This window comes from Myotis myotis, unplaced genomic scaffold, assembly GCF_014108235.1.
Source record: "Myotis myotis isolate mMyoMyo1 unplaced genomic scaffold, mMyoMyo1.p scaffold_m19_p_1, whole genome shotgun sequence".
In the NCBI taxonomy this organism is placed as follows: Eukaryota; Metazoa; Chordata; class Mammalia; order Chiroptera; family Vespertilionidae; genus Myotis; species Myotis myotis.
The window spans coordinates 192,759,310-192,786,448 of record NW_023416313.1 but is presented as its reverse complement, the minus strand read 5'-3'; the positions used below and the strand labels follow the sequence as shown (position 1 = coordinate 192,786,448).

Below are 27,139 nucleotides of genomic sequence, written 5' to 3'. Positions count from 1 at the left end.
GGTTTATATTTCATGACCTTCAGAGATATGCACGAGCTACTACTTTCATCCATCAGGCTACTCCTATTACGAGACTTAACAAAATTCATCATTGAGAACAAAGATTCACAAGCGTATGTGGATGAAACCAAAACACTGGTCGGATCTAGGAAGGCAAGAGAGTTAAGGCAGAGGCATAGAAATTGTTCTTCCCCTCTCTCGTCAATCCATGTCTATGGTCTTTAAGATAACTTGTTATGTAAAATTATTTATTTATCTAAGGTGCACCTACACTGAATTTATCTGAAAAATAAAAAAGTCGGTATTAAGAAAAAAATTGTAAATGGAAGATTATAAGAGAGGGTTTCGCGTGCCAGCAAAAGTTACTGGCGTGCCATGTTTGGCACGCATGCCAGGGGTTGCCCACCCCTGCTCTATTTCTACCCCTCCTTCCACTCTCTCTAAAAAATCAATGGAAAAATATCCTCAAGTGAGGATTATAAAAAAAATAAAATAACAATACTGAATCATATATAGAAGTAAAGGATAGGACATCATCAGCATAAAGGACAAGAGTTAAGTAGAATTATTTTGTCCATATTTGCAGGGTATTGAAGTGGGAAGTGAAAAATAGGTTGTGTCAGATGTTGACTCTAAATAGACTTTGAAAATAATACTGTTATACCTAGGGAAAACTCTAAAAAATAATAAAAATAACAAAATAACAATAAGGACCTATTGCAATAGGCCAATTATTTAAAATATCAAATTAATCCAAAATAAGGCAGGAAAGGAACAAGAAGGAAAAAACAAGAGACAAATGGAAAGCAAATAGATTTAAACCCAATGACATCAATAATCACATTAAATATAGAGGGGCTAACACAACAATTAAAGAGCAGAGGTTGTTGGACCAATCTCTGGGGTTGGGGGGACAAGAAGAGATAAACCAAAAAACTTATATACTTATATGAATAGCCCAGGGACATAGGCAATAGGGTAGTAAATAGGGGGTTGGGAAGAAGAGGGTAAAAGGGAGGGGTGGGGGATGAGAGATACCTGTGATACTATCAACAATTAAAAAAAATATTTTAAAAAAAGTAGAGCATGGCCAGCAGAGTCAAATAGGGAGAGGAGGTCAACCAAAATAGAGAGATGAAGGTCCTTGGGCTTTAACCACAGGAAGGTCCTGGGGGATCTTGGTAAGGGAAGTTTTGATTGAGTAGGGTTGTGGGGAGCTGATACCAGAACACAGATGTTTTGTTGAGTTGTACACTTGAAATCTACATGATTTTGTGAACCAATGTCATCCCAAAAGTAAATAAATAAAAAGAAAAAAATGACATTTAATAATGACAAAAGGAAAAATTCATCATGAAGGCATAGCAATTCTAAGTATCTATGTATCAAATAGTTTCAAAATACATGAAGCATAACTGAACTAAAAGGAGAAATTCACAAATCCATAATCTAGTTGGAGTAATTGATAAATGAGAAGATAAATTAGTAAGTATATAGAAGATATGAGTAAGACCATCAACCAAATTGCCCTAATTTACATCTATAATACATCTGTACCAAACAGCCACAGAATACACATTCTTTTCAAATATACATTGATTGCTCACCAAAACAGACCATATGCTAGACCTTAAACAAATTTTCAGAAAATGTCAAAAGACTGAAACTTAATAGAGTATGTTCTCTTAACACAACAGAATAAAATTAGAAATTAACATTTCTCAAAAGTCCTCTTTTCTAATTCTTCAACCCAGAATGAGTGTTTTTTCCTAATTATTCTGCCCAAAAGAGGTGCTGTCTCCTTATTTGTCCAGCATATCAGTCAAAATAAATAAATATCACTTATGAATTATTCTTTCCAACAATAAATAAAATATAACCTTAATCTAATAAAGCTTCTAAATATAACTAACAATTTAGAGAAAATACCAGTACAAAAGAACAGCCCTAGCTGGTTTGGTTCAGTAGATAGAGCATTGTACTGCAGACTGAAGGGTCCCAGGTTTGACTCTGGTCAAGGGCACAAGCCCAGGGTTTCAGGCCCGATCCCCAGTTGGGAGCATCCAGGAGGCAGCCGGTCAATGATTCTCTCTCATCACTGATTCTTTCCATCTCTCTCTCTCTCCCTCTCCCTTCCTCTCTGAAATCAATAAAAATATATTTTAAAAAAAGAAAGAACATATTACACAATACCACAGAGATGCCATCAGCAAAATTGAAACAGGTAACTCTTGCAAACTACCAAGTAACAACAATGAGTAAGAGAGAGAGAAAGAGGAACAGAGGGAAAAAGGAAGGAAGATCTTAACTAAATATGGCAAAATATTGACTTTTATATATCAGGGCATGTTTTGTTTATTCAACTAGCTTGTCTTATACATGTTTAAAATGAAAAAGGCAGATTTAGTAAAATTAAACAGTTTCAGAGACAAGTTTTGCCAAAAATGGTTGGGATAGAAATTAAATTTTTCAAGACTGTAGCTGAATGAGAATTAGATATAACTAACTTCACCTAACGCAATATGCCTTCAGAATTCTATGAAAAAACTCTGTGAAAGTCCCATTTCTTAAAATAGGTGGTCCTGATAAACAAAGAAAAAAATTACCTTTTTCTGTAATTAAGATAAAGTTCATGCTTGAATTGAAAAAACAAACAAAAATAGAATCCAATCTTCTCTGATGTGCATGCAATCAGGTCATTTAGGTGTTTGCTGGATTGAATTGATACATAAGGGAATATGCTTCCTCAGTTGTTAGCAGTAAAGGGAGAAAAGTATTTTCATGTTTTACCTTTTTTCTCATTTCTATTCCTGTATTTTCTCCCATAAGTAATACTCCTAATTCATCTTACCATAATCCAATATGCCCTACATTTGGGAAACACTACTACTCACTCCATCACTTGCCTCCTAAAATGGCTTTGCTACTTGCCCAAATGTCTTTGCTACTTGAGGACAAAAACAAAAATCAGAGTGAGTACAATCATGTGATTGCCAGCAACAAGATGGCCCAGTGATCCCTGCCTTATGGTATTCACACTCTGGTGCGTAAATACCCGCCCACGTTGCAACAGCACTGTTCAGTGTTAACAAAATATAGCAGAAGCGATGGTGATGTCACTTCTGTGATTAGATTATAAAGGCTCTGCAGCTTCTGGTTCTCTCTCATCATTAATTCTGAGAAAAGCCATGTCATGAGTAGCCCTATGGAAGGTCCACAGGAGGAACTGAAGCCTCCTGCCAAGAACCACAGAGTGACCTTGGAAACAAATCCTCTAGTCCAGCGGTTCTCAACTTGGGGGTCAAACGACCCTTTCACAGGGGTCGCCTAAGACCATCCTGCATATCAGATATTTACATTACAATTCATAACAGTAGCAAAATTACAGTTATGAAGTAGCAACGAAAATAATTTTATGGTTGGGGGTCACAACATGAGGAACTGTTTTAAAGAGCCAGAAAGTTGAGAACCACTGCTCTAGTCTCAGACAACAGCTTGAGAGAACCTCATGAGACCCTGAGCCAGAATCACTCAGCTAAGCCACTCTCAGCTTCCTGACCTTCGGAAACTGTGTAAGATAAATGTTTGTCGTTCTAAGCTAAGTTTTGGAGTAATTCATTAGACAGCAACTGGTAACTAATACAAATAGTAATGCTAAATAATAACACGTTCCTGCTCCTGTCAGACTAACATGTGTATTATAAAAATGCCCAAGTTCAATCCTGTGAAATACATGCTGTACAAACTCAACATACTATCAAATCAAAAGTATTTCACATCAAATCTATAATGTTTTATTACCTACCAGAATAGTGAGATTAAAAAAATAATAATGCCCAGTATCTGCAAAGATGAGTGGCAATAGAAATGTCCACACATAGTTGCTTGTGGCATAATCAATACAGTCTTTTTTTAGAACAATGGAGCAATACCTATCAAAATTTAAAAGTCACATACAATTTCACTAGTTAGGCATTTACCCTATGGTTTACCCTGTTATATCTCATGATATACTTGCCTAAATGCTCAAAGATAAAGATAGGAAGATATAAATAATTAACTCCAGTGAAAAACTGGAAATCTAAATATTCATTTAAAAAACCTGTTAAATCAATTATAGTACACATGTACAAATGAACAGTGGACTATGATCAACTGTTAATAATAAAGAAAACATATACATACTGCTTTAGAAAAGATATCTAAGATATACATAAAGAAAAAATTAAGAAGTTATGTATAATCCCATTTCCATAAGAGAACATGATGAGCTCATTTTAAGAAAATTAAATTAGGATCATCATAATTAAAGCTACATTTTCACATTTTATAGTCTCATTCATTTAAAGGTAATCATTTTTGTGCAAATTTTCCATAGCAAGCTAAATAAACACTATTTTAATTTCATTTTTGCTTAGCACTTATACCATCCACAAATAATAATGACGATAGTCAATATATATTGAACAAATACTATGCGACCGAAACTATTAAACACCTCCAAATAGTTTACACATATCATGTAATCCTCAAATAGTGTAATATAAGTAGCACTATTATCTTTACTGTACAGATATTTTAAAAATAAAACACAAGAAATTAGTAAAGCCACAGAGTCTACAAGAGTAAAGAATTCAAAATCAGAAGTTTGTTCTCTTAGCCAATACCCTCTAGTCTTTTACTCATTTGTTCATAGTTCAAGTGGAAAAAAAAGACTAATGTGTTCTATATCTAACAGGTTAGCAAATAAACCAAAACAAATGCAACACTGGAATGACTGGGACAATTCTTAACTCTTACGAGAAGGCGAAAGAGACTAAGGAGAGAACAAAAGTAATTTCTAATTAAAAATAGGTATTTTATAAATGTCTAAAAAATGCCACTTATTTTACTGAAATCACATAATCTTCCCTGATTGGTTAATTTCTACTAGGCAGAAATTCCTTCCAGTCAATTACATTTAGTATTCTTCCAAAAAAGCAAATTCCCTTTCTTTGAGCATCACTGTAATAAATGTGTTACTGGAAAATGAAGAGAAACTGAACAAAATCTCTCTAAAAACCTAAGAGGCTGCCCAAGCCAGGTAGCTCAGTTGGTTAGAGCGTGCTCCCGTAGGCCAAGGTTTCGGGTTTGGTCCCCAGTCAGGGCACATACAAGAAGCAACTAATGAATACATACATAAGTGCAACAACAAATTGATGTTTCTCTTTTTCTTCCTCTCTCTCCCTCCCTCCCTCCCTCCTTCCTTTCCTCTCTCTCTAAAAAGCAATCAATAAGTAATTATCTTAAAAAGGAAAACTACTTTTGTATAAATAGTCTATATATAGGGTTTGCCTCTAGTCCCTTTTCTATGCATTCTCCTTAATTACTTTGACCTTATTTTCAATCTTAACCCATTCAAGCATGGATAAAGAATAAAAATTAAGATTAGATTAAAATATGTAAAAAGACCAAGTTAATAAAGCCCGTTAAATTCTAACTACAACTAATCGTGCAATGTATGCTTTACCCAAAGACTTTGTCTACCACACTGTAGTTATCCATCCAGCATTCGTTATCTCCAAGAACCCTCAAAGGAACTACAGGAACACAATGTATGCTCACCCGCAAAGGGTGCCGTACGTCACACGCTTTAGAGAACCCCCTCTAGTGAACCACCTCTAACCATAAAACATGCCTTAACCAGTCCCCGTATTCACTCTTCAAACACTAGTACACAAACCCAACCTCCCTCCTTCCCCCAGCCAGCCCCTTCGGAAAGATGGGCCGTCTAGGGTCAGACACCTTGTGCTTCCCTTCCGGCAGGACCCGCTGGACAAAGGGCCCCCGCAGCCTCGGCTTCCCTCCCTGTGAAATGGGCACATCAGTACCTACTTCACGAAGCTGTGGTGGGAAAGAAGTGAGAGAATTCACCACACAGCGCTTAGCACGGCGCCTGGTACATAATGCGCACCCTGTCAATGCCAGCCATTATTATGTCTCCACAAGTAACCGCCTAGAGCAGCGGTTCTCAACCTGTGGGTCGTGACCCCTTTGGGGGTCCAACGACCCTTTCACAGGGGTCGCCTAAGACCATCGGAAAACACATATAATTACATGTTGTTTTTGTGATGAATCACTATGCTTTAATTATGTTCAGCTTGTAACCATGAAAATACATTCTGCATATCAGATATTTACATTACGATTCATAACAGTAGCAACATGACAGTGATGAAGTAGCAACGAAAATAATTTTATGGTTGGGGGTCACCACAACATGAGGAACTGTATTGAAGGGTCGCGGCATTAGGAAGGTTGAGAACCACTGGCCTAGAGTCTGGATTTTTCTCCCTTTTCGTGATGAGAACCTAACCGAACTCCATCAGGACAACTGGGCATATGGGGGGGGGGGGTCAAATTAACCCACAGAAGCAGCAGTATATGCTCATAGTAATTGTTTTCACAGCACTTTCGCTCATTTCAATAGTTATTTTTCGTGAAATTAAACACTCCGACCCCCCACGTATTTAACCGGCGACATGTGTGGACCCCAGAAGACAACACAGCCTGGAAATAGAGTCACGAGGCTTCGGCTCGGAAAGGGGCACCTGACAAGCGGCGACCACCCCTGGGAGCCGGCGGTGCAGAGCAGGCCCGCGCGGCTCGGGCGGGCGGCTGCAGCCGGCGGACAGCAACAACGCCCCCTTTTCCCATCTTCCTCCCCGCGTGTCAAAACGAAGGACGCCTTTTCTCCCCGAAACCAAGGCAAAGCGCCTTTCGGCTCTCTCCTCCAGCCTGGCGCGTCCCCCCCACCCCCACCCCCAACCCCCCCACGACACCCACTGTCTTCCGACTCACAGAGTGTGTCCGCACACGTTCACCATCAGCTTTAAGGAAGGGTTCCGGTACTTGGTGGTCTTACACCGTGGGCAACCCTGGTCGTCCATAGTGCCTCCTTTCGTATGGAGTCCCCGACGCCTGCTTCTCCACCGCCACCTCCAAGGCCCCAAAGAACCGACACCAAACAGGTTCCTACCCACAGGCGCTTGGCTGAGACGGTCCCTTTGTGAATGAGCGCCGGCCGGGAAGAGACACTGCAGCACAAGCGTTCCGGCCGCGAGTTTCCCGGTCCTGCCGAGGAGCCCGGGTCTTAGCTTCCGTGAGCCTGCGCAATACCTTGGATTTCAGGGGAGGGCTCTTAACAAGGTAAGCGGTACACAAAGCCTCATCTCTGTGCACCTAACTGAATTTTTTCAAGAAACAGTTTCACTATTAGAAACTTATATTCCATCTTGTTCTGTCTGAAAATATTCTCATGTTTTGAAGGATCTTTGGCTGGTGTACATAACATATTCAGAGTAGTATTTTCTTTTGAACGATTTGATGGGCTGTGCTTTATACTTCTTTATGTCTGCACATTCATGCAAGCACAGAAATACTGTGCATTCGCAGACAGAAAAGTTTGGAAAAGTTATCTAGGATGAAAGTCTCTGCACCGACCCTAAACATTACAGATTCTCACTAAATGACAGAATACTATTATAAATAATAGCTAGCATCTGCTCTACGGTGATTAACGGTGTCACTGGCTTAACGGTGTCACCTGGCTCTCATATCTCTTACCCTTTCTGAATAAAAAAACGATATTTATTTCCCCAAATATTGAATGGGGGGGTCACAAAAGAATATACACTTGATATCAGCAATTCTAAGATTTGAGATCCTAAATCTCTAGAAATTGTAAGCCGTGTTCACTGCATTTATCAACGCTGCAAAGTGAAGTCTGTAAACAGCACTATTAGAAAATAAACTCCTCCCACTGTAAGGGACACATCTAATTTATCTCCGTAACAAGGATTTGTTGATACTTTCTGAATATGTAGAGTACGTGAAAAACGAGGGAATGACTATCAGTAGTGTAATGTGGAAAAAAAATGTTATGACAAGCATTGTCTTGTAATCGGACCCAAATTCCATCAGGAGAAATGGACAAGAATGCAAACTTTTCATAACCCATACAATGAATACCAGCTGTATACCCTCAAAGTAATTTAAACTTTTTCCCCTGGCCAGGTAGCTCAGCTGGTTAGAACATCATCTGCAATACACCAAGACTGTGGGTTCAATTCCTGGTCAGGGCACATACAAGAATCTATCAATGAATAAGTGGAACAACAAGTCTCTCTCTCTCTCTCTCCTCCTTTCCACTTTCTCTAAAGAAAAATCAGTAAATAAAGTTTTCATAGCAGTTTTGCCCTTTTCAATAAAAACATTAAAAGGGACATTCCAACTCCCACTTTTTTAAATAGTGAACCCAGTAGGCAACCCATAGTGTGAAAATACAGTTTGGATTACCATAGGATATGAAGAGGAAACCTAACAAACAACTGAATACCACATCTGGGAAACAGCAGATCAAAGCAGACCATGGCAGCACAGGGCTTTATATTAGTACTAGAGGCCTGGTGCATGAAATTCATGCACGGGGGTGGGAGCGGGGGGAAGTCCTTCAGCCCTGCTTGCACCCTCTCAAAATCCGGGACCGCTGGCTCCTAACCACTTGCTTGCCGGCCGGCCTGCCTGACTGCCCCTAACCACTCTGCTTGCCTGCCTCATCGCCCCTAACCACCTCTGCCTGCCTTCCTGATCACCCCAAACCACCTGCTTGCCCCTAACCACTCTGCCTGCCTGCCTGATTGCCCCTAACTGCTCTCCTGCCTCATCGCCCCTAACCACTCGCCTGCTTGCCTCATCGCCCTTAACCCCTCTGCCTTGCCCCGCCACCACAGCTTCATCTGAAAGGACATCTGGAAGGTCACTTGGCTATCCGATCTAATTAGCATATTACACTTTTATTATTATAGATATAGACATAAAAAAAGTCATGTCATCTGCTTGATCATAATATTGTTTATTAACAAAATCAAACCAAGTGTAAGTTCACTAAAATAGACAATACCAAATGCTGTGCCAACCTGGAGGCTTATTATGCTGCTATTGTCTTACTGAAGAGAACACATCCAAACCAGTTACCTGACTCAGAGTGAAGCTCTCTAAGAATAAAGGCAACTTTTAGGGTCTTTATATTTTAACAGAGCAGGAAACTTCTGGTGCAAGGGTGAATATGACCAGTGAGCAAATGCAATTTTTAGCTATCACAACAATAATCATAGAGCTAGAGACAGTAGAAATAGTGCTTATAGATTTGGCTGAATTCAAGTGTGGGCTTTATCACTTAGTAGCTATATGACCTCAGTCTCAGCTTTCCCAACTATAAGTTGAGGATAACACTTGTAAAGATTAAATGAGATATTTCCTTTTAAGTGCTTAACACATTACTTAGCACAGAGTAAGAGTTCAATAACTGTTAGCCCTTATTAATAGTAGTATAAATATTATTAGCAATAATATCTAAAAGAGGCAATGTAATGTAATGAGAAGAGCCTATACCTTGAAATCAGACATACCTCTTTTGTCTAAATCTCTATTGTTGAAAGTAATACATATGTCCCCTTTTTATCCCCATTGACCCCTTCTAGCCTGCCCCTGCCCTCTGCCCCAGGCCTTCACCACACCAGACAGGCCTGTTTTTGAACCAAATTTCTTATTCTCCTTTACCTGTTTCCTTATATGCTGCACAGGAGTACTATAATGGTTAAATTTCATGACATGTACATATACAAAGGCCCTACTACAATGCCTCATACATAATAGAAACTCTGAAATGTACACCATTATTACTGGTAGGGGTCACTAACATAGAATGCTCAAAAACCTTTGAGAAGGAAAGCACTAATGGCAACAGATTTCTGAATCAAACAGAACCTCAGCCTATGTTAAAACCACCAAATTATCAAATTTACTACATTTCTGAAGACAGATGCACCTGGACCACTCTTCCCAAATCTGCTCATCCGCTAGCATTCCTATCTCAGTTAAGAGTAGATTCTACCTGTCTGGGGCAGTGTTTTTCTCAAATGCACACCCTCCTTTTCAGCCCCAAGGCTATGGATCCAGGCTGGGTTTTCCTCATCTGAAGAGCATATTTAGATATCATCCCTCCTCCTCCCCCAACCAACAACTTAGGAAAAGCAGATCCTCTCCCACAGGCCTCTGGAGTTCCAATGGGCCTGTTAACGCAATGCTGGTCCTCTGGCCTACGGGTCGACATAAAACCCTGAGTGAACCAATAAAAAGCTTCCCTAGAATTTTTCAAATTGGCAGTAAGGGAAAAGCAGCACCGCCTCTTTAATGACGTCAGAGAATGTAAGCTGGGAACAACTCCTGAGAGCCCTGGTTCTAAACCTTCTGGGGAATGCTCTTTGAAAGATTAAAACTAATTTGAGAAAGGCAGAGACAAGTGAAATGACACCATGGGTCTTCATTTCACTGACCTGCTCTTCACATTGTTTGGTATCATGATCCAATAAATTCATATTTTGTCGGAGGCCAGTTCAAGTGGGGTTTCCAGCCCCTGGGGAAATTCATATCCCCACAAAAAGGCAAGAATGCTGCTATCCCTAAGAGACCACTAGAACCTGACACTCATTCCATCTCTGCCAGGATCTTCTCCCTCCATTATTATTACCCATGAAACTCACTAAGTCATCCTCCTGTTACCCGCTAGTCATCAGTATTCCCACAGGCAGGTAGCTTGGTCACTGAGAACTCCCAGGCATTACATCCAAGGCTCCCTCTACCAGCCTTAACTATTCTCCTCATGTACGTTTTTAAAACCCCAGGAAAGTATTCTGACCTAGTTTGGGGCAAGTGGCCATCCCTGCACCTATCAACTATGGCCATGATATTATGTAGATATAACCATTGTAGAAGGACTACTCTGTCCACTACACCACAGCAAACTGAGCGTTTCAATCAAAGCCCTTCATAGTTTTTCCCCAACATGCCTTTTAAGCTAATCTCCCACCACACACTTAGATAAGACATATTTCAGACACACTGAATTACTCAGTATTTTTACATAACTTCATGGATCCATGCTTTTACTCATTTTGTTCCCTCTGCCTCTAATGAGCTCTCTCCTTTTTCTCTCAAAATTCTTGTCCTTAAAGGCCCAGCTAAAAAGCCACTCCTCGTTGCCCTTTCTCCTTTCAAAATTAGCCTCTTTACCCTGACCATTCCCACACTCTGTATTTACTTATGAATGTTTTGTCTCTCCCACTGGCTTTTATACTCAGGATCAGAGACCCCAATCTATTCATCTTTCTATCTTTCATTACCTGATGCAATACTTTGTACTTAATGAGAACTCAATAAATGTTTGGCAAATAAATGATCCTTTAGAAATGGTGACTACATATCATCAACCATTGGTCACTAAATAACAATGGAACACCTCCTCTACCTGGAAGATAGCTTTAGAACCTAGTTTTCTTAATGGTACCAGTACATAAGCTTTCTGAAATAGAAAGAATGTACCAAGATATGTCCCTCTGTCTTTCAGGCCAGCAAAGTCAGCCTTGAGAAAGAAATCTCCACTCTTGGTGGCAAAACCATTAAATATGTTCAAGCAAAGTGTAACATTCTGTGCTGGACCAAATTTCCTTCAGTACGCTAAAATGGCAAAACATTTCCAGATACTCTCATCACTATCTTCAGGCAGGAAGGAAAAGATACAGAAACAAGAAGCTTGATTTTCACTCTCACACAATCCCAGCCTCAACTCTGTTTTCCCAAATTACAACACAGCTTTAGACTCTATAGCAGCACAGCAGACTCAATGTTCACAGCATGGCAGGCATAAAAAGCGAGGCAAAAGTATTCATCAATTTTACAAATCATTTGGCCAAACTAGTGCTCTAAGGTGCACCCTACACACCCTCAAGTCTGGTGTTCCATTGTAGCTGACCATGTTGGAGTCGAGGACTTCCAGTCCACTTTGAATTGCTGCCAGAATGAGCCTGCTAAAAGAATCCAGAGGCTGGTGTTGGATTTCATTCTGGTCCTATAGGAATCTTCTCCTGGAGCTATAGAATACCAATGTAGCTCAGGCTACTGATATCAACAAAAGGTCACTGTTGCTTCTATAGAATGTTGAACTTGGTGCTCTGGAGGCACTATACAGAAGACATGCAGAGAAACCCAATACATGGTTTTCCAAGTCATTGAATTATATTTGATAGATAATGCACCTGAAGACTTCTATAACCTAAACTTGAATAGCCCTGTAATATAAACAAATTAATTTTTCTTAGGCACATACAACTGAAAAGTTTCCTACTTTGTACTATCAGTAGGAAGGTAACAAACATTTAACAAAGATCAATTATGTGCCAGGTGCTTTTTGGCACATCTTATCTCATTTAATCCTCACAACAATGCTGTCCACTTTTTATAGTTAAATAGCTAATAAATGGCAGAGCTAGGATAAACCTATGTCTAGCTAGCTGATCCCCAAATCCACATCCTTTCCACTAAACCACATTATCTCCTGTCTACTTTGCTTTGATAAGTAGGCTTTTAAAATTCAAGGAACTAAATGCAATGTGGTATCCTGGATTGGATCATGGAACAGGAGACAGACATCAGTGGAAAAACTGGTGAATCTAAATAAAGTCTAGAGTTTAATTAATAGTATTGCACCAATGTTAATTTGTTTGGATAAATGTATTATTACAATGTAAGGTGTTAACATTACAAAGAAAGTATATGGGAACTCTGTACTCTTTTCTTTTTTTGAGAGAGAGAGAGAAAGAGAGAAAGAGAGACGTAGATTTGTTGTTCCACTTATTTATGCTTTCATTGGTTACTTCTTGTATGTCCCCTGACCAGAGATGGACATCAAACCTGCAATGTTGGCGTATTGGGACGACTCTCTAACCAACTGAGCTACCTGGCCAGGTCCTCTGTACTCTTTTTGTAACTTTTCTATAAGTCGTAATTACAGAGGCAGGCATAAAAGGTGAGGCAAAAGTATTCATAAAATATAAATGAAATAAAAAATATATTCTTTAAAAAATCAAGGAAGATATTGATTACAGAGACTGTCCTGAAGCTCAATATATAATTGGGCATTTTCAATGGGGGTAGAAACACATGGTCTTTTCCATGACTATGAATTTTAAATCTGGAGAGGTCAGTGCTAGCTTCATTAGGGTTGTACAAAAGTACATTAAGTACAAAATCAAATGACATCTTGGTTAACCATCAATAAAGTGCAGCCTGTCCAATGAAAAAGAAAACTTCACCAAGTTCATCATGACAGCAGGTGACCTAAACAGCTGCTCTATAATATGCTGAAGTAGGCAGTTATGGGTAATTGGGAAGCAGAAACAACATAAGGCCACCCTGAAATAAAGGTTAAGATGATGTAATTAAAATGTTGGATTTTCAGAAAAAGCATTAGCAAATGGACCCGACTGACTCACAGTAATCAGAGAAACAGAGATGGGGATCATCCTTTTTTGACTTAAGACCTTACACAAAACCATGAAGGAAAGACACATAACTGCAAAGAGCAGCAGACTACCCCCAGGCACTTCACCTCAAACCAGAGGGCAGGCTTCCATCTGTCTATGTTGTGGAAAGAGCTGCTGATCCTGCATTGATCTCCCCAAGACACCTGCACATAGAGATGATGTTTCTACCAGGAATGTCATCTTTAAAGAATTATTCATACACTTACATTTTTTTTTAAATGTTCATACAGAAGACTTAATTCGCATACTGTTATGTAAATCTAAAGCTTGGATCTCTTCCACCCTACTCACCCTGAATAAACATGGTTAAATATTCTATATGCTTATGTTAAACTTAGTCGGACTGCCAGCCCTTCAGGTGATTTAAGATTAAACACATTTTTTAAGGCTTTTTGTTTTTGTCTTCTCAGTGGGCTTTTTATACCCCTTATTTTAGGGTTCCAAGCATTTTTCTCTTTGGAATTTTAACTTACCTTAAATGCTTCCCCTTTAGAACATTCCCTAGTGCCATCCTATTATTGACCCTTTTGAATACCCTTAATAAAGAGGTCAGAAAGAGGGGTAAAAGAGAGCAAAAGATAGGGAAGTTTCTGAGTTGTCCTCTTTGAAATTCTGTCATCTGAATATGCTGGGGGGGGGGGGGGCGGGGGTCTCTTTGTTAAGAATTTCTCCTCCGGACCTTTAGGCCACACAATTGTTATCCCCTCTGGAATCGTCGGGGACTGTCTTTGAAAGGGTCTGTTGTCCAGTTTTCAGGCCAAGTTAGGTAATTTCCCACCCGGGAACATGGCCTGAAAAGAATGTCGGTGTTTTCCTTCAGGTATAGGTGCCTGGGGGTCAGGGGGAGAGGGAAAGGCAAGGGGTGGAGTGGGAGGCGGGTGATCGACAAGGATAGAAACGGTGTCTCCTCCTCCCTCTGAATGCGAAATAGCCAATGAGGTGGCGCCGCCCGGCCGGCCGGGCCGCCAGTGCCATATAGTATGCAGCAACCCGAGGAGTCACGTTGGGGGAACGGCAGAAAGCAGCTATCCTTTTACACTACTTTGCTCTAGCAGCTATCTTAATGGTGACTGCGTGGTCGGGGGGAAACCTGATCGGCCAGATCCAGCCGAAACCGGGAGGGAGGGAGTGGGCTTTCCGGAGGGGGGGAGGGGGGAGGGAGACGAAGAAGGAGGAGTAAGAGAGGGGGAAAGAAAGAGGAAAAGAGTGCGAGGGAGTGAGGGAGGGAGGAAAATAAACAACAAAAAATGTCCTCTTCCTCCCCCACCGGGCAGATTGCAAGTGCGGCGGACATCAAGCAGGAGAATGGGATGGAAAGCGCCTCGGAAGGGCAGGAGGCGCCTCGAGAAGTGGCGGGGGGCGCGGCGGCGGGGCTGAGCCCCCCGGCTCCAGCCCCTTTTCCCCTGGAGCCGGGGGACGCCGCCGCCAGGGTGAGCGGAGAGGAAGGGGCAGTGGCGGCGGCGGCGGCCGGAGCCGCGGCGGATCAGGTACAACTCCACTCGGAACTTCTGGGCAGGCACCACCACGCCGCCGCCGCCGCCGCCGCGCAGACCACACTGGCCTTCTCGCCCGACCATGTCGCCTGCGTGTGCGAGGCGCTGCAGCAGGGGGGCAACCTGGACCGCCTGGCCCGGTTCCTGTGGTCCCTGCCCCAGAGCGACCTGCTACGTGGCAACGAGAGCTTGCTGAAGGCGCGGGCGCTGGTGGCCTTCCACCAGGGCATCTACCCCGAGCTCTACAGCATCCTCGAGAGCCACAGCTTCGAGTCGGCCAACCACCCGCTGCTGCAGCAGCTCTGGTACAAAGCGCGCTACACCGAGGCCGAGCGAGCCCGCGGCCGGCCGCTGGGCGCCGTGGACAAGTACCGGCTGCGCAGGAAATTCCCCCTGCCCCGCACCATCTGGGACGGCGAGGAGACGGTGTATTGTTTCAAGGAGAAGTCGCGCAACGCGCTCAAGGAGCTCTACAAGCAGAATCGCTACCCTTCGCCGGCCGAGAAGCGGCACCTGGCCAAGATCACCGGCCTCTCCCTCACCCAGGTCAGCAACTGGTTCAAGAACCGCCGGCAGCGCGATCGGAACCCCTCGGAGACCCAGTCCAAAAGGTGAGCGCCAACTTTCCTCCTCCTCCTCCTCCCCCTTCCTCTCCCCCACCCCCTTCCCAGCTTTCTTTTCCTCCTGGCGCTCGCAAACATGGCGCTTACCTTCCCCACCAGCCTGGTCCGGCTGCCCACCTCTCCCCGCCCCCCACCTCTCTCTCCCGGACCGAGAAAGGGGGGCGGCGGTGGCTAGGGGCGGGAGAACCTCTCCCCTTCCCCCCCCCCCCCCAGAAGTTTCTCGTCGCCCGCCTAGGTCTCAGTCCCCGCCCCCACCTCGGCTGGTCACTGCTGCCCGATTTCCCACCCCCTTCCCTCTGGCTTTGAAGTTGCCACTCTCTCCCCGCTTCTGGCGGGGCCCAGGAGCGTGTGTAGGCGCCGGAAGGGCCACTCCGGCTGCCCGAGGCCGGCGGAGGTTGCCAGCGCTGGCGGGGTCCGCACCTCCGCGGGGTCGCACCGACCGGCGCGCGCCCGCCGGGCTCCCCGACCCCCAGGGCGCCCCTGCCCACTGCGCGCAACCCACCCCCGCCTCCCCCTGCGCCTGGGCGCTGGGGGTCGCTTTGGCGGCGCTGGAGGGAGGAGAGAGCTGGTGAGGGCCGGCTGCGCAGAAGGGGGTCTGGGACCGTCGAGGTTTTCCATGACAGAGTTAATCATTCACTCCGCCTGCCTTGGTTCCCTTCGCGGCCGCGGCAACGTGGGGTGTCGGTGCGCCTCGGCTCTGCGGTGTTTTGAAACCTGATTCTGAACTCCTTCGGATCGGATTTCAGCGCCGCTGGGGTAGTGGGGCTGCGGGCTGCTTCCTGGGCCCCAGAACACAGCCTGGCTCCCGCCTGGCACCGTGGTTGGGGGCCATGGCTGGCAGAAGGAGGAAGGAGAGCAGGGAGGAGTGGGGGTGCTATCAACTCCGCACCTCCCAAGAGCCCACCCTGGCGGGTTTGAACTTTTTGACTAGCGGGGGGTTTTTCCCCTCAGCTGGTAGGATATAATCGGGTTTCCTCCTCTTTTGAGCGTCCTCCCGAGTCAGACACCTGGTGTGTGTGTCTGTGTTTTGAGTGAAGTAAGAAGGTGGCCTAAAGAGATGGTGTCTCTAGCCCCAAGGCTCTGCTCCGGGAAGGAATCTGGGGGCCCCGGAGCCTGCCCAGCCAGGCCAAGGTGACCACCCGGCGCATTCCGGAACCCGCAGCGGCCCTCCCTACCCCTGCGCTCCTGCAAGGCCCGACGACCCTGACGTTCCCATCTCCAGGCAGGGAGAGGGGTGCTGGCCCGAGTCCGGCCTCGCGGTAACCAAAACAAAACGCTCACTGAGACCTGCGTGCACCCTCCCGCAGGCCTGCCGGAGACCCAGAGGAGGCGCGTTGGTAACGCCACGCCACCTGCCCCCACACCCGTTTGAGGCCACGGGGCTCGAGCCCCGACAGAATCCCGGGAGCTGGAGGCAGAGGGTGGAGAGCGGGTGCCAGGCGCAGGCCAGCTGCCCTGCAGCCTCCGCTCCCGGGCGGGGCGCGTTCTCCGGGCTCCTCCACCACATTCTACCTGCTTCTCTCCCCCCTCCAACCCTACACCGCCCACCCCCCCACTCCCCGCCCCGGGCCCAGTTGCCAGTTGCCTCGTTTAGGCCCCTCTCCGGATCTACCTCCCACCCGCACCCCCGGTGAGTCACCCTCGCAGACGGCGACGGCGGCTCAGCCTCAGCTCGTAAATCAAAGCGCTTTCTGCGCTCCTGGCCCCGCAGCCCAAAGCCACAGTAATCCCCTCCCCTCGGCATGAAAGCGAACCGACCGCTGGGCACCGCAGGGATGTCGGATCTTCTTATGGGCCAAGTCCCACCGAGCAATGTCCTACTCACCATTTCTCCCCCATCTGCCTACCCTCAGACCAAATGGGAAACCTCCACCATTACCCTGCCCTGGATTTCTTATTCCCCCCAAATTGGGGAGCTGAGAAACACAGTCCTGTGTGGAACAGAAGGACCAAGGGTGCTGGCTGGGGAGGGGTCTGGTAGTTACTAGGCAGCTGAGCGACCCACCCTTTCCCTCCCACCTCACCAGGGCACAGGATGGTGTGTGTTAACTAGGCCCCTATGGCTTCCTTTGGATTCAAGGGCGACTGCACATTACAGTTCTTGGGTTGAAAGTGCCCTTCCTACAAGGCCAGCCACTTTGTTGAATGAAAGAGTTGTCAGTCTGGTGGAGTAGAAGTTTGGGAGCAGGTGAGAAAATGATATCTTGTTAACTACCTGACAAACAAAACAGAACACTTTCCACCTCCTGCTCCTTTTGCACTTTCATTTACTTTCAAAATCACACTAATCTGAATTGGTGTGAAGGCAGGGGAAGGAGTTCCCAAACAGGAAAGACTGACCAAATTATTTAGTGAGTTTTTTTTCTATGGTATACTGGTAGGTAGTGGCATATTTAACAGTAAGGAAAAACTTCAATGCTCTAAAAATAATTCTCCTGTAAATTCTGTTGAATTTACACCTTCCCAGATTTTCTGTCTGGTCAGAATCTGCTGAAAGGCCTCATAGTTTAAACAGGACTAAACGATTTCTTGCTGTGCTTTCCTTGAATGCTACCTTTAATGGGGTTGGAAGCTGGTTTTCCACACAAATGGCGCTAGGTAGAATGTCAGCCCTCTGACCTTCTTCATGCCTTGGTTTCCCTCTCAATACAGCGAGTCAGATGGCAATCCCAGCACTGAAGATGAATCCAGCAAGGGTCATGAGGATTTGTCTCCTCATCCACTCTCCGGTTCATCTGATGGTGTCACCAACCTCAGCCTTTCCAGTCACATGGAGCCAGTATACATGCAACAAATTGGAAATGCTAAGATATTAAGCTCCTCTGGAGTTTTGTTGAATGGAAGCTTGGTACCTGCAAGTACTTCACCTGTCTTCCTTAATGGTAATTCTTTCATTCAGGGACCCAACGGAGTTATCCTAAATGGATTAAATGTGGGAAATGCACAGACAGTGTCATTGAACCCACCCAAAATGGCATCAAGCATTGTGAGCAATGGTATGTCCATGACTGACATGCTGGGCTCTACCTCCCAGGATGTGAAGGAATTCAAAGTCCTCCAGAGTTCTTCAGCTGACTCAGCAGCCACCAGCTCCTACAGCCCCAGTGCCCCGGTGTCCTTCCCGGGGCTGATCCCCAGCACTGAGGTGAAAAGAGAAGGCATTCAAACAGTGGCTTCCCAGGACGGAGGCTCTGTCGTGACTTTTACTACACCAGTGCAAATTAATCAGTATGGCATTGTCCAGATCCCCAACTCCGGAGCCAACAGCCAGTTTCTTAATGGAAGCATTGGATTCTCTCCACTGCAGCTGCCTCCTGTTTCAGGGGCAGCTTCACAAGGTAACATTCTCATTTGGTACTATAATGCGCCAGTCCTGTTTAGCCAGCTGCTGTAAGTGACACATTTGGTGAGAGCTATGGATTGATGTGACTGTTCAGGTACCCTATTGGCAGCCCCAGCTGCAGAATAGCCCTGATTTGTTTCTCCTTCTTCACAATACCCGTGTCATATGCAGCTTGCCTGCTGCCCTGGCATCATGGAGATGGGCTTTTATTTTCCTAACAACTGAATGGAAAAATACAGTTCATAGCAAGTCTTGTCAGGTCTACGATGATAGAAATACGATAAGTCAATCAGTGCTTACAAAATAATCCATTGTTTGACATTTTAAGATTAAAAATTAATATTGCTAAGAACACATGGTTAGTGAAGCAGTTGATAAGAATGTGTACACTTTACCTAAGCATTATTTATTTGACTATAAAGTGTTTTAGAAGAGCAAGATTGGATCAGTTGTGTTTGATTCCTGTTCCTCCTTTAAATAAGACTAACAGATCTAAAGGAAAACCGGAAGAGCATGTGATTGGCTGTCTATTGCTTTGCATGTGTACTCACCTCCTAAGTGCAGTTTATTAGTGAGAGCAACTGTAAGCCTTATTTTATATGCTTGTGGCTTTACTAACAATCTGCTAAAGAAAGCACTGATCTAAAATTGGGGAAACCAGAAGCTGATATGCCAATTCTTCACTGACTTTAACCAAGTCTGGATGGCTCTATGTCATTTTTTTTTTTAATATAGAAACAGGAATGGTCAGAATGGCAGTGAAGGTTGCATATCCCATTGCATTCAAGGGAGCGCGATATTAATGCATGGTTGCCTTCCTACAAGCAAGTCTGAAAGTCCAGATTGTTTTATCAACACAAAATAAGTAATTGTTTGCCTTAAAGGTCAGCTTCCTATAAAATGGCTTTATCAAAAAAAAAAATCTATAACAACTGTGATCTACTTCAGCTTATTTGAGGCGTTAATGGAAAAATTGTAATGGAGTGAATTCCTTTCGGTACATTTGTTTCTCTTTAGGTAAAATGGTAGTAAAACACAACAGTCCTGCAGCATACTATTTATTTTTTCATTGTTCCAGGTTATGGAAAGGATTAAGCTAAGTCACTATCCAACAGAGGGCAAAAATATGAAAACCACAGGGAAAGCCAAAGTGCTTAGTTTTATAATATTTTAATGTGGATCTAATCCCTTGTGTTGCGTTAGGAAATTTCCAAACAGTATGTAACATTTTAGAGAACATATTTGCCAAAAAGCTTGGTATATAGATTGGGCGAGGAGAAAAGCAGAAATACTTTTCACATGTAATCTAGAAAAGTGCTACCATAGAAAAGTATTGCAAACTAATGACTAATTCTTTAATGGGGTCTTTAATATGAATAAAAATAGCATTTTCAGTTTATAAAGTTAAACTCAAATGACAGAGCTGTCAATCCTTAGACTGTCTGAGTGACTGGAAGGCTTAAGTTTAACCAGATGGGTCCTGGAAGCAATGTTTCTTCATTGTAGTTATGTATTGCAGTTCTTAATAAAGCATTTGGGGATTCAGCCTTTCTCAAAAATACCTAGACAAGATAGATAATCTTTCTATAGTTGGCATTTATATGGGAAAGCAGAATATCTACATTTTTTCTTACTTTATAATATGAGAAAATAAGGGTTTTTCTTATTTCCATCATTGCAGTTATACTTTGTACCTGTATCATTTTTCAATTGGATTTTTTTAGCTGATTTTTAAATTATTGTTCAATTTATAATTTAATTGCAGTTATATTTAAATGTCAAGTTTTAGATTACATCTGTTTTCCCCCTTCATTGATCTGTTATCATTTCTATGCATTCGTAAACATTGCTTTATTTATATTTAATAGCAGTTGGGAAAATGTCACATTTATTATATTATTTATGGCACTACCAAAAAATAACTGATTATTTTGTTCACATATGCACTGGCAATCAATTTCACAACCACATAACACAAGAAAGTAAACATCTATTTCAGATAGTTTTTGCTACAGTTTAGCAGCCAACAGGAATTTTAAGGCATACTTCAGTTGAAGTTAAACTTTTTCAAATAAAAACCTTTTTCATTCATTCGGCCTAGAACAAACATTAACATTAGGAAAGAGCCCAAACATACATAGAAATGTTTTTCTTAACACAAGTATTTCCATGATGAATATTTTCAAGTGGTTAATTTTTTAAGTTCAAATATAGTGTGTTTGTTTTCTTTTTCTTTTCTTTTTTCATTTTAAAGGCATTCCTTTGCATTTAGGATATTTTAAAATGTTTGGAAGACATAAATAGCTCTGTGGCATTGATTTATCAATGTAAATGGTAATATAATCACAAAATGATTGTAGTAATTCAAGAAGACAGATGTTTTACTTGAATTACCTTTACTATTAGGCTGTTTTCTCAAAATGATAAAGAGAGTTTACTGAACATCTAATTCAAGATCAGGGTAAATAGCTCTTCTGAAACTATTCTGTCACAAAACTCCCCCATGTCTACCTTTCCTTCGGTGGCAAGATAATTGCCATCATTTCACTATGCCTATGTAAAGAATCAGAAATAAAAGTTTTATTTGATGGTGGGAGCTGGGGCAAGAATCTGATTCACCTACATTATCTGAGTTACCTGATTTGCACACCTTCTCAGCTTTCTACTTGCATTTCTTTTTCTACTTCTGGTCTCTGCAGACTATAATAACAAGAGCCTCAAAAGATTCAAACTTTTTAGAGAAGCATTAGCTCTAGTTCTTTATATTAATCTATGTATTTTAAAGCCCATTTCATTATTATCATTAATTTTTCCTATCACTACAACACCAAAAATTCAGAACTGGCACAAGAAAAGAAAAACATCCTACTGAATGTTTTGTTGACTTGACATTATTTTATGGCTAGTTTGGTGAAAGTTTGCAACTTGTCTGTACAGGTTTATATGGTTAACATTAAGCCCCAGGGTAACTCATTTTATGTGGCATTTTCTACATTTCCATTTACTGGTATATGCTATGTGAGTTACTGAGCTTGTCCTGAACAAAGGCATTTTATTTTGCATTTGTGTTTTCTAATTCTAACTGATACAGTTAGTAATAACTATCAACTAAGTGAAAGATAACAAGTTGGGATCTATATGGAAAATAATGAATATTTTTTTATGAACCAGAAACTTGACTAAAATTAGAACTTGGAAAAGATTGTTTTTCACATTTGGTTTCTAAACCAGTAGTTCTCACTCCCACTTGGTCATCAGAATTCCTCGGGGAGTTAAAAATACACCTGTTCTAGAACTTACTGAGCCAGATTTTTAGAAGTGGAGCCTGGGACTCAATAGTTTTAAGTGCTCTTGGTGATTCTACTGAACTTGAGGAAAGTCATGTGTGTAAAAAAAGCAACTTTTTTCTTTCCTTATCAGTTTAATCAATGATCATCTGTACTTTTTTTTTAGGTAATGTTTCAGTAAATTCAAGCACTTCAGATGGGAGCACATTTACAAGTGAGTCTACCACAGTCCAGCAAGGAAAGGTTTTCTTGAGCTCTCTTGCTCCCAGTGCAGTGGTGTACACTGTTCCTAATTCAGGCCAGACTATAGGGTCTGTTAAACAAGAGGGCTTGGAGAGGAGCCTGGTCTTTTCTCAGTTGATGCCTGTCAATCAGAATGCACAAGTAAATGCAAATATATCTTCTGAAAATATCTCGGGGAGTGGCCTCCATCCACTGGCCTCCTCATTAGTTAATGTAGCCCCAACTCACAGTTTTTCCCTGACTCCCCCTACCCTACTAAATCCCACTGAACTAAACCCTGACATTGCTGATAGCCAGCCAATGTCTGCACCTGTGGCAAGCAAATCTACTGTGACATCTGGCAGCAGCACTAACTATGCAACTCTTCAGAACTGCTCCCTTATTACTGGTCAAGATCTATTGTCCGTCCCCATGACCCAGGCTGCCCTTGGGGAAATAGTTCCTACCGCTGAAGATCAGGTGGGTCACCCATCCCCAGCAGTACACCAGGATTTTGTCAGAGAACATCGGTTGGTTCTGCAATCAGTAGCTAACATAAAAGAGAATTTCTTAACAAATTCAGAGAGCAAAGCCACAAGCAGCTTAATGATGCTGGACTCCAAATCCAAGTATGTCCTGGAGGGCATGGTTGAGACTGTCTGTGAAGACCTGGAAACAGACAAAAAAGAGCTTGCCAAGCTCCAAACCGTCCAATTGGATGAAGATATGCAAGACTTATAAACTTTATCTCCCTCCCCCCCCCCTTTTTTTTCTGGCATCAGACAGCAAATCTTTTCACAAAGCCCTGAGGACATAAAGCATTTTCCCATTTAAAGGGAAACACTAGTTTTGCAAGTAAATGCATTCAAGAGACTTTGGATTGATCTGCATGAAGATCACAGTTAAACATACAGAAGGAGGACTGCATTTCTGCAGTCTTTTTCTTCACATATGTTCTCTCTTAAATAGATGGAGACAAAGGAATGAGATGGAATATATCAAGTCAAAGTGTATCATTTGGTTGACTTAATATAATTCTGAGGTCAAATGGAACTTGATAGTTTTTTAAATTAAAAATGTATGCACCTAACAAAATTAAATATCCCTACAGAGCATTAGAAACAATACAATTCTTTTTGTTTACTTTTACTCCATGGGCATTGATATGGTTAAGTAGCATAAATGGTACTCCACTATTCTAAGGGTATATTTTTGAATATGTGCATTTCTGTTTTTCAACATTTTTGTGAAAGTCTTGGTTTGTCTCTACATGTTTCCAAATGTGATTGCTAATAGTTCTGTGTGGCTGAGAAAGTTTGCAACTCCACTAAAAACTCTGAAACAAATTTCAGTATGAGTGTAAATATATTAGTCCTATAAGCAAGGATTTGAGTAAGTACAGTGAATTTTATTTATGCTGTATATGTTTCTCTGATAACTTCAGACACTATGAACTAAAAAGAAAAATGTTTTCTTACTGTTTAATTTATTTTTATTGTTTGAACAGGAAGTGAACATAGTTATTTCCAACAAAGTTTTACTTTTTGTAGAATTCTAAAAGTAATTATTTTTATCAGGAGTCTATTGAGGTCAATATTAATAACACTGAAACAGGAAATCCAACTCCCAATTTTGGAATTTTGGTACTTTTTTTCACATCCTTGTTCTTTATTTAGCAGCTCTCTGATTCATTTAAATATGTTTTATATAGAATTCTATGTGCCTTTTTAACCTTGTGGCCTTTTTATTATTCTTACTAAGGTACAGAAGTGTCAACAGAAGCACTGATGGCTCTTTTCTACTATTCTAACAGGGTTAATTTCACCACAGAATTGCTTTAAGTTGAAGAACTTAAGTTTTGCTTTTATTATTATGTATAATGTTTATGATGCAAATGGGTGAACAATCAATTACTGTTAATGCTTTTCATTACAATGAAAATAACAATTTAGACTATCACGTAGAATCAATTCTGTAGGCTATGAAAACAACCATTTTAAAGTAAAGAGAGAATATGTAGATTCTATTGAGCAAAATTCTATCCTGTTGAAACTTAGTTCTAAATGTTTTGAATCAGATCTTACATTATGACATATGACTGTTGTTTGCACTATATTATCATGTCTTCTTCAAAAGTAAATCCTTTGGAGTTTCTGTCAGAAGCTTGTTTGATAATGTTGTGAGCTGTGGGTACAATTTTTATCAGGACTCTGAACACAAGTTGTAATAATGCAAATATCTTTCTGTAGTGAGTAAAGTCTCTGATCTATGAAAAGCAAGAAAAGTGGGAAAATGATCTCTTCCGAGATGACTTAAAGTTGTTGAACATAAACAGGTCACTACAACTTGCTTTCTTTAATAACAGAACAAAGGGTTTACTCTAGATCACTACACGCCGAGCATGGTGAATAAGGGCCATAGAAGATTTAACTTCTGTCAAATGGAAGTTACTGCAAGTGGAGCTTGGCAGGCATAGATGAAGAGCCCAATGAAGAATTCCTCCTCCATCATTTTGATAAAGAACTTAGATCCCGTTTTTTTATAGAATTGATTAATGTTTCTAAACTGTTGAAACTTACATGTTTTTCATTTTGTTTTTTTACAAAGTCAGGTGTTTTAGAATTCTCTTCCACTCCACCACTACTTATACAGCTTGTTTCTTCTTTGGGTGTGTGCTGATCATGTTACTGAGATTAATTACATGGTGTAGTTTACATGAAAATGATGTTTTCCACTTGATTGCTGCAGATATCAAGAGTTTATTAATTATTTAAAAATAACCATCCAGTAAGGGAGGTGGGAAGGTTTTAAAAGTTGTATATGTTATATATATATAACTGGCAAGGTTTTCTGTCTTCCAAAAATACAATAAGCATCTTTTATTCATAGTTCTTCCTCTTTTTTCCCATAAGAAAAAGAAGATAGCACAAAACTTAAGACTTACCTAGAAATCCATTCATACTCCCAACATGATGTAATTATAACCCTACAATTACTCCAGGTAGCTACACAATATACCAGGTAAGAATCAATGCACATTATAAAGAACTTACTGTTCTTTTCTAATCTTTCAGTAAATTACGGGCCGGTTGATATGTAGCCCATGTATATGTGAATGAAATAAGATAAATCCCATGATCTCCATGCACAGAATTGCAAATGTCTTTTGCAATACCAAGGGCCAGACCTCAGAACCCTTGGAGTTCATGTGGCAGAATTTCTCTCCTACATAAACCAATGCTTGAAGATGCTGCAAATGACCCCCTACTGATCCCCACAGAGGAATCAGAATAGGGGTAAATAACTCTCCCTGCAAACCCCAACCCCTGCGTCTGGCTGTGGGATTTTTGATGTGAGCCTAACTATGCACTCTATCAACCAGAATTTGGCATTATAGCTCTTAGTTATATCTAGTAAAGGACAGTCTGTTGTTTAAAGAGAAGGTGCATTTGTTCCTCAATCAAGCAAAAGCACCTGTGTTGTACTGCTTTATAGCTCATGTATATTTATAGCAATGAAAAGACTGAATTGTGTACGTTTCAGTGCCTTTCTTGTGCTACGAAAGGCAGGTAGACGTCATAGCCATAGATAAATATCCGTAGTTAAATTGCACACTGACCTTAAATCACCTTGTATACGCCCTTACATCTTGCATGGTAAAAGTTGGATTATTGGGCATGTGTTGCAGCCTGCCCTGCTACATCTTAGACAAGTGTGCATTAGTACATAGCCAGAAGTTCATTCTTTAAAATGTTTTTGACAGATCATCTCATACAAATATAAATAATTCAGGAAAACTGAGGGAAAGACTTAACATTTTACAGAAGATGTTTCAAAGCCTTCCTAGAACTTAGATGATTAGAGCCTAACATTTATTTTGTATCTAATTGATACATCATGTTGATTTAATATTACAACCATACATTTTATTAATCAAAATTATATAGCATGTGACTCTTGGCTTTCAGGGTTATCAAAAAAAAATTTTATTCTTTAGTTGCATGTACTGTATGTTTAGAGGCAACCAGTTATATACTCAATATGGTTTTACTGTGCCTTACACAAAGAGGAAATCTATACAGAATGTATATCATGGGATGGAGTAACAGAGTCTTTACTGCACTGTTAGGTGATGGCACACAGAGCATGTCCCAGAACATTTCTGTGCTTAATTACCCAACCAAAGAGATCTAAAGTATGTATGTTGTACTGTAATAGGGGTTTATGCCTGGACAATTAAGTGTTTTATTTGTTTTCTGAAATGATGTGAACTTATTTTTCTAAACACTATGCTAAATAAACTTTATATTTATACATACCATATGTTGAAAGTTGTTTTTTCCTGAAAAAGCAAAGGAAAAAGAAAATAAAAAACCCACATAAACATTTCGTATAGGCTGCCAAATAGAAGAACAAAAGAAGTCATTTTGGAAAAATAGTATTTATTGATCTCTGTACAAAATTATGCAATTCATTTAACTGTACTGCATACTCAGAATTTAATGGTTACATTTCTTCTTTCCTTTAAGGAAAGAAATGCTTCTTATTCATTTGGGTGTCCCAAAATCTGAATCTGGTACTCTAGAAGATTTAATGAAATTAAGTTGAAAGGTCCAAAGATTTTTCCATTCCCCATCTTAATGAAAGAGCTCAGTATAACCACCTTTAATAGATAGATAGATTGATAGATAGATTGATAGATGATAGATAGATAGATAGATAGATAGATAGATAGATAGATAGATAGATA

General features: G+C 41.5%; 2 protein-coding genes across 6 annotated transcripts in view; one reads left to right on the top strand and one right to left on the bottom strand.

Moving 5' to 3' along the window:
- The window catches only part of MNAT1 (MNAT1 component of CDK activating kinase), a 213,467-nt gene extending 206,437 nt beyond the window's left edge, over positions 1-7,030 (bottom strand). For 3 of the 5 annotated variants that reach the window (XM_036309137.1, XM_036309146.1, XM_036309156.1), the window contains exon 1: positions 6,841-7,030. In XM_036309137.1, coding sequence (XP_036165030.1) covers positions 6,841-6,929 — 89 coding nt within the window. In that variant the 5' untranslated portion in view covers positions 6,930-7,030. The remainder of the gene's footprint in view (positions 1-6,840) is intronic. The other 2 variants (XM_036309167.1, XM_036309176.1) reach the window with 1 other exon arrangement.
- A 7,575-nt stretch (positions 7,031-14,605) lies between these two features.
- On the top strand, positions 14,606-26,703 carry SIX4 (SIX homeobox 4). Its single transcript, XM_036309111.1, has 3 exons — positions 14,606-15,525; positions 18,190-18,875; positions 22,334-26,703. The coding sequence occupies exons 1-3, from the start codon at positions 14,669-14,671 to the stop codon at positions 23,128-23,130; spliced, it is 2,340 nt and encodes a 779-aa protein (XP_036165004.1). The 5' UTR covers positions 14,606-14,668; the 3' UTR covers positions 23,131-26,703.
- The last annotated feature ends 436 nt before the right edge of the window (positions 26,704-27,139 follow it).

Excerpts from the sequence above, each read along its gene's own strand:
- SIX4 (XM_036309111.1), top strand. The coding sequence starts at position 14,669 with ATGTCCTCTTCCTCCCCCACCGGGCAGATTGCAAGTGCGGCGGACATC. Across the intron at positions 15,526-18,189 it reads TCGGAGACCCAGTCCAAAAG|CGAGTCAGATGGCAATCCCA; the intron begins GTGAGCGCCAAC and ends CTCTCAATACAG. Across the intron at positions 18,876-22,333 it reads TTCAGGGGCAGCTTCACAAG|GTAATGTTTCAGTAAATTCA; the intron begins GTAACATTCTCA and ends CTTTTTTTTTAG.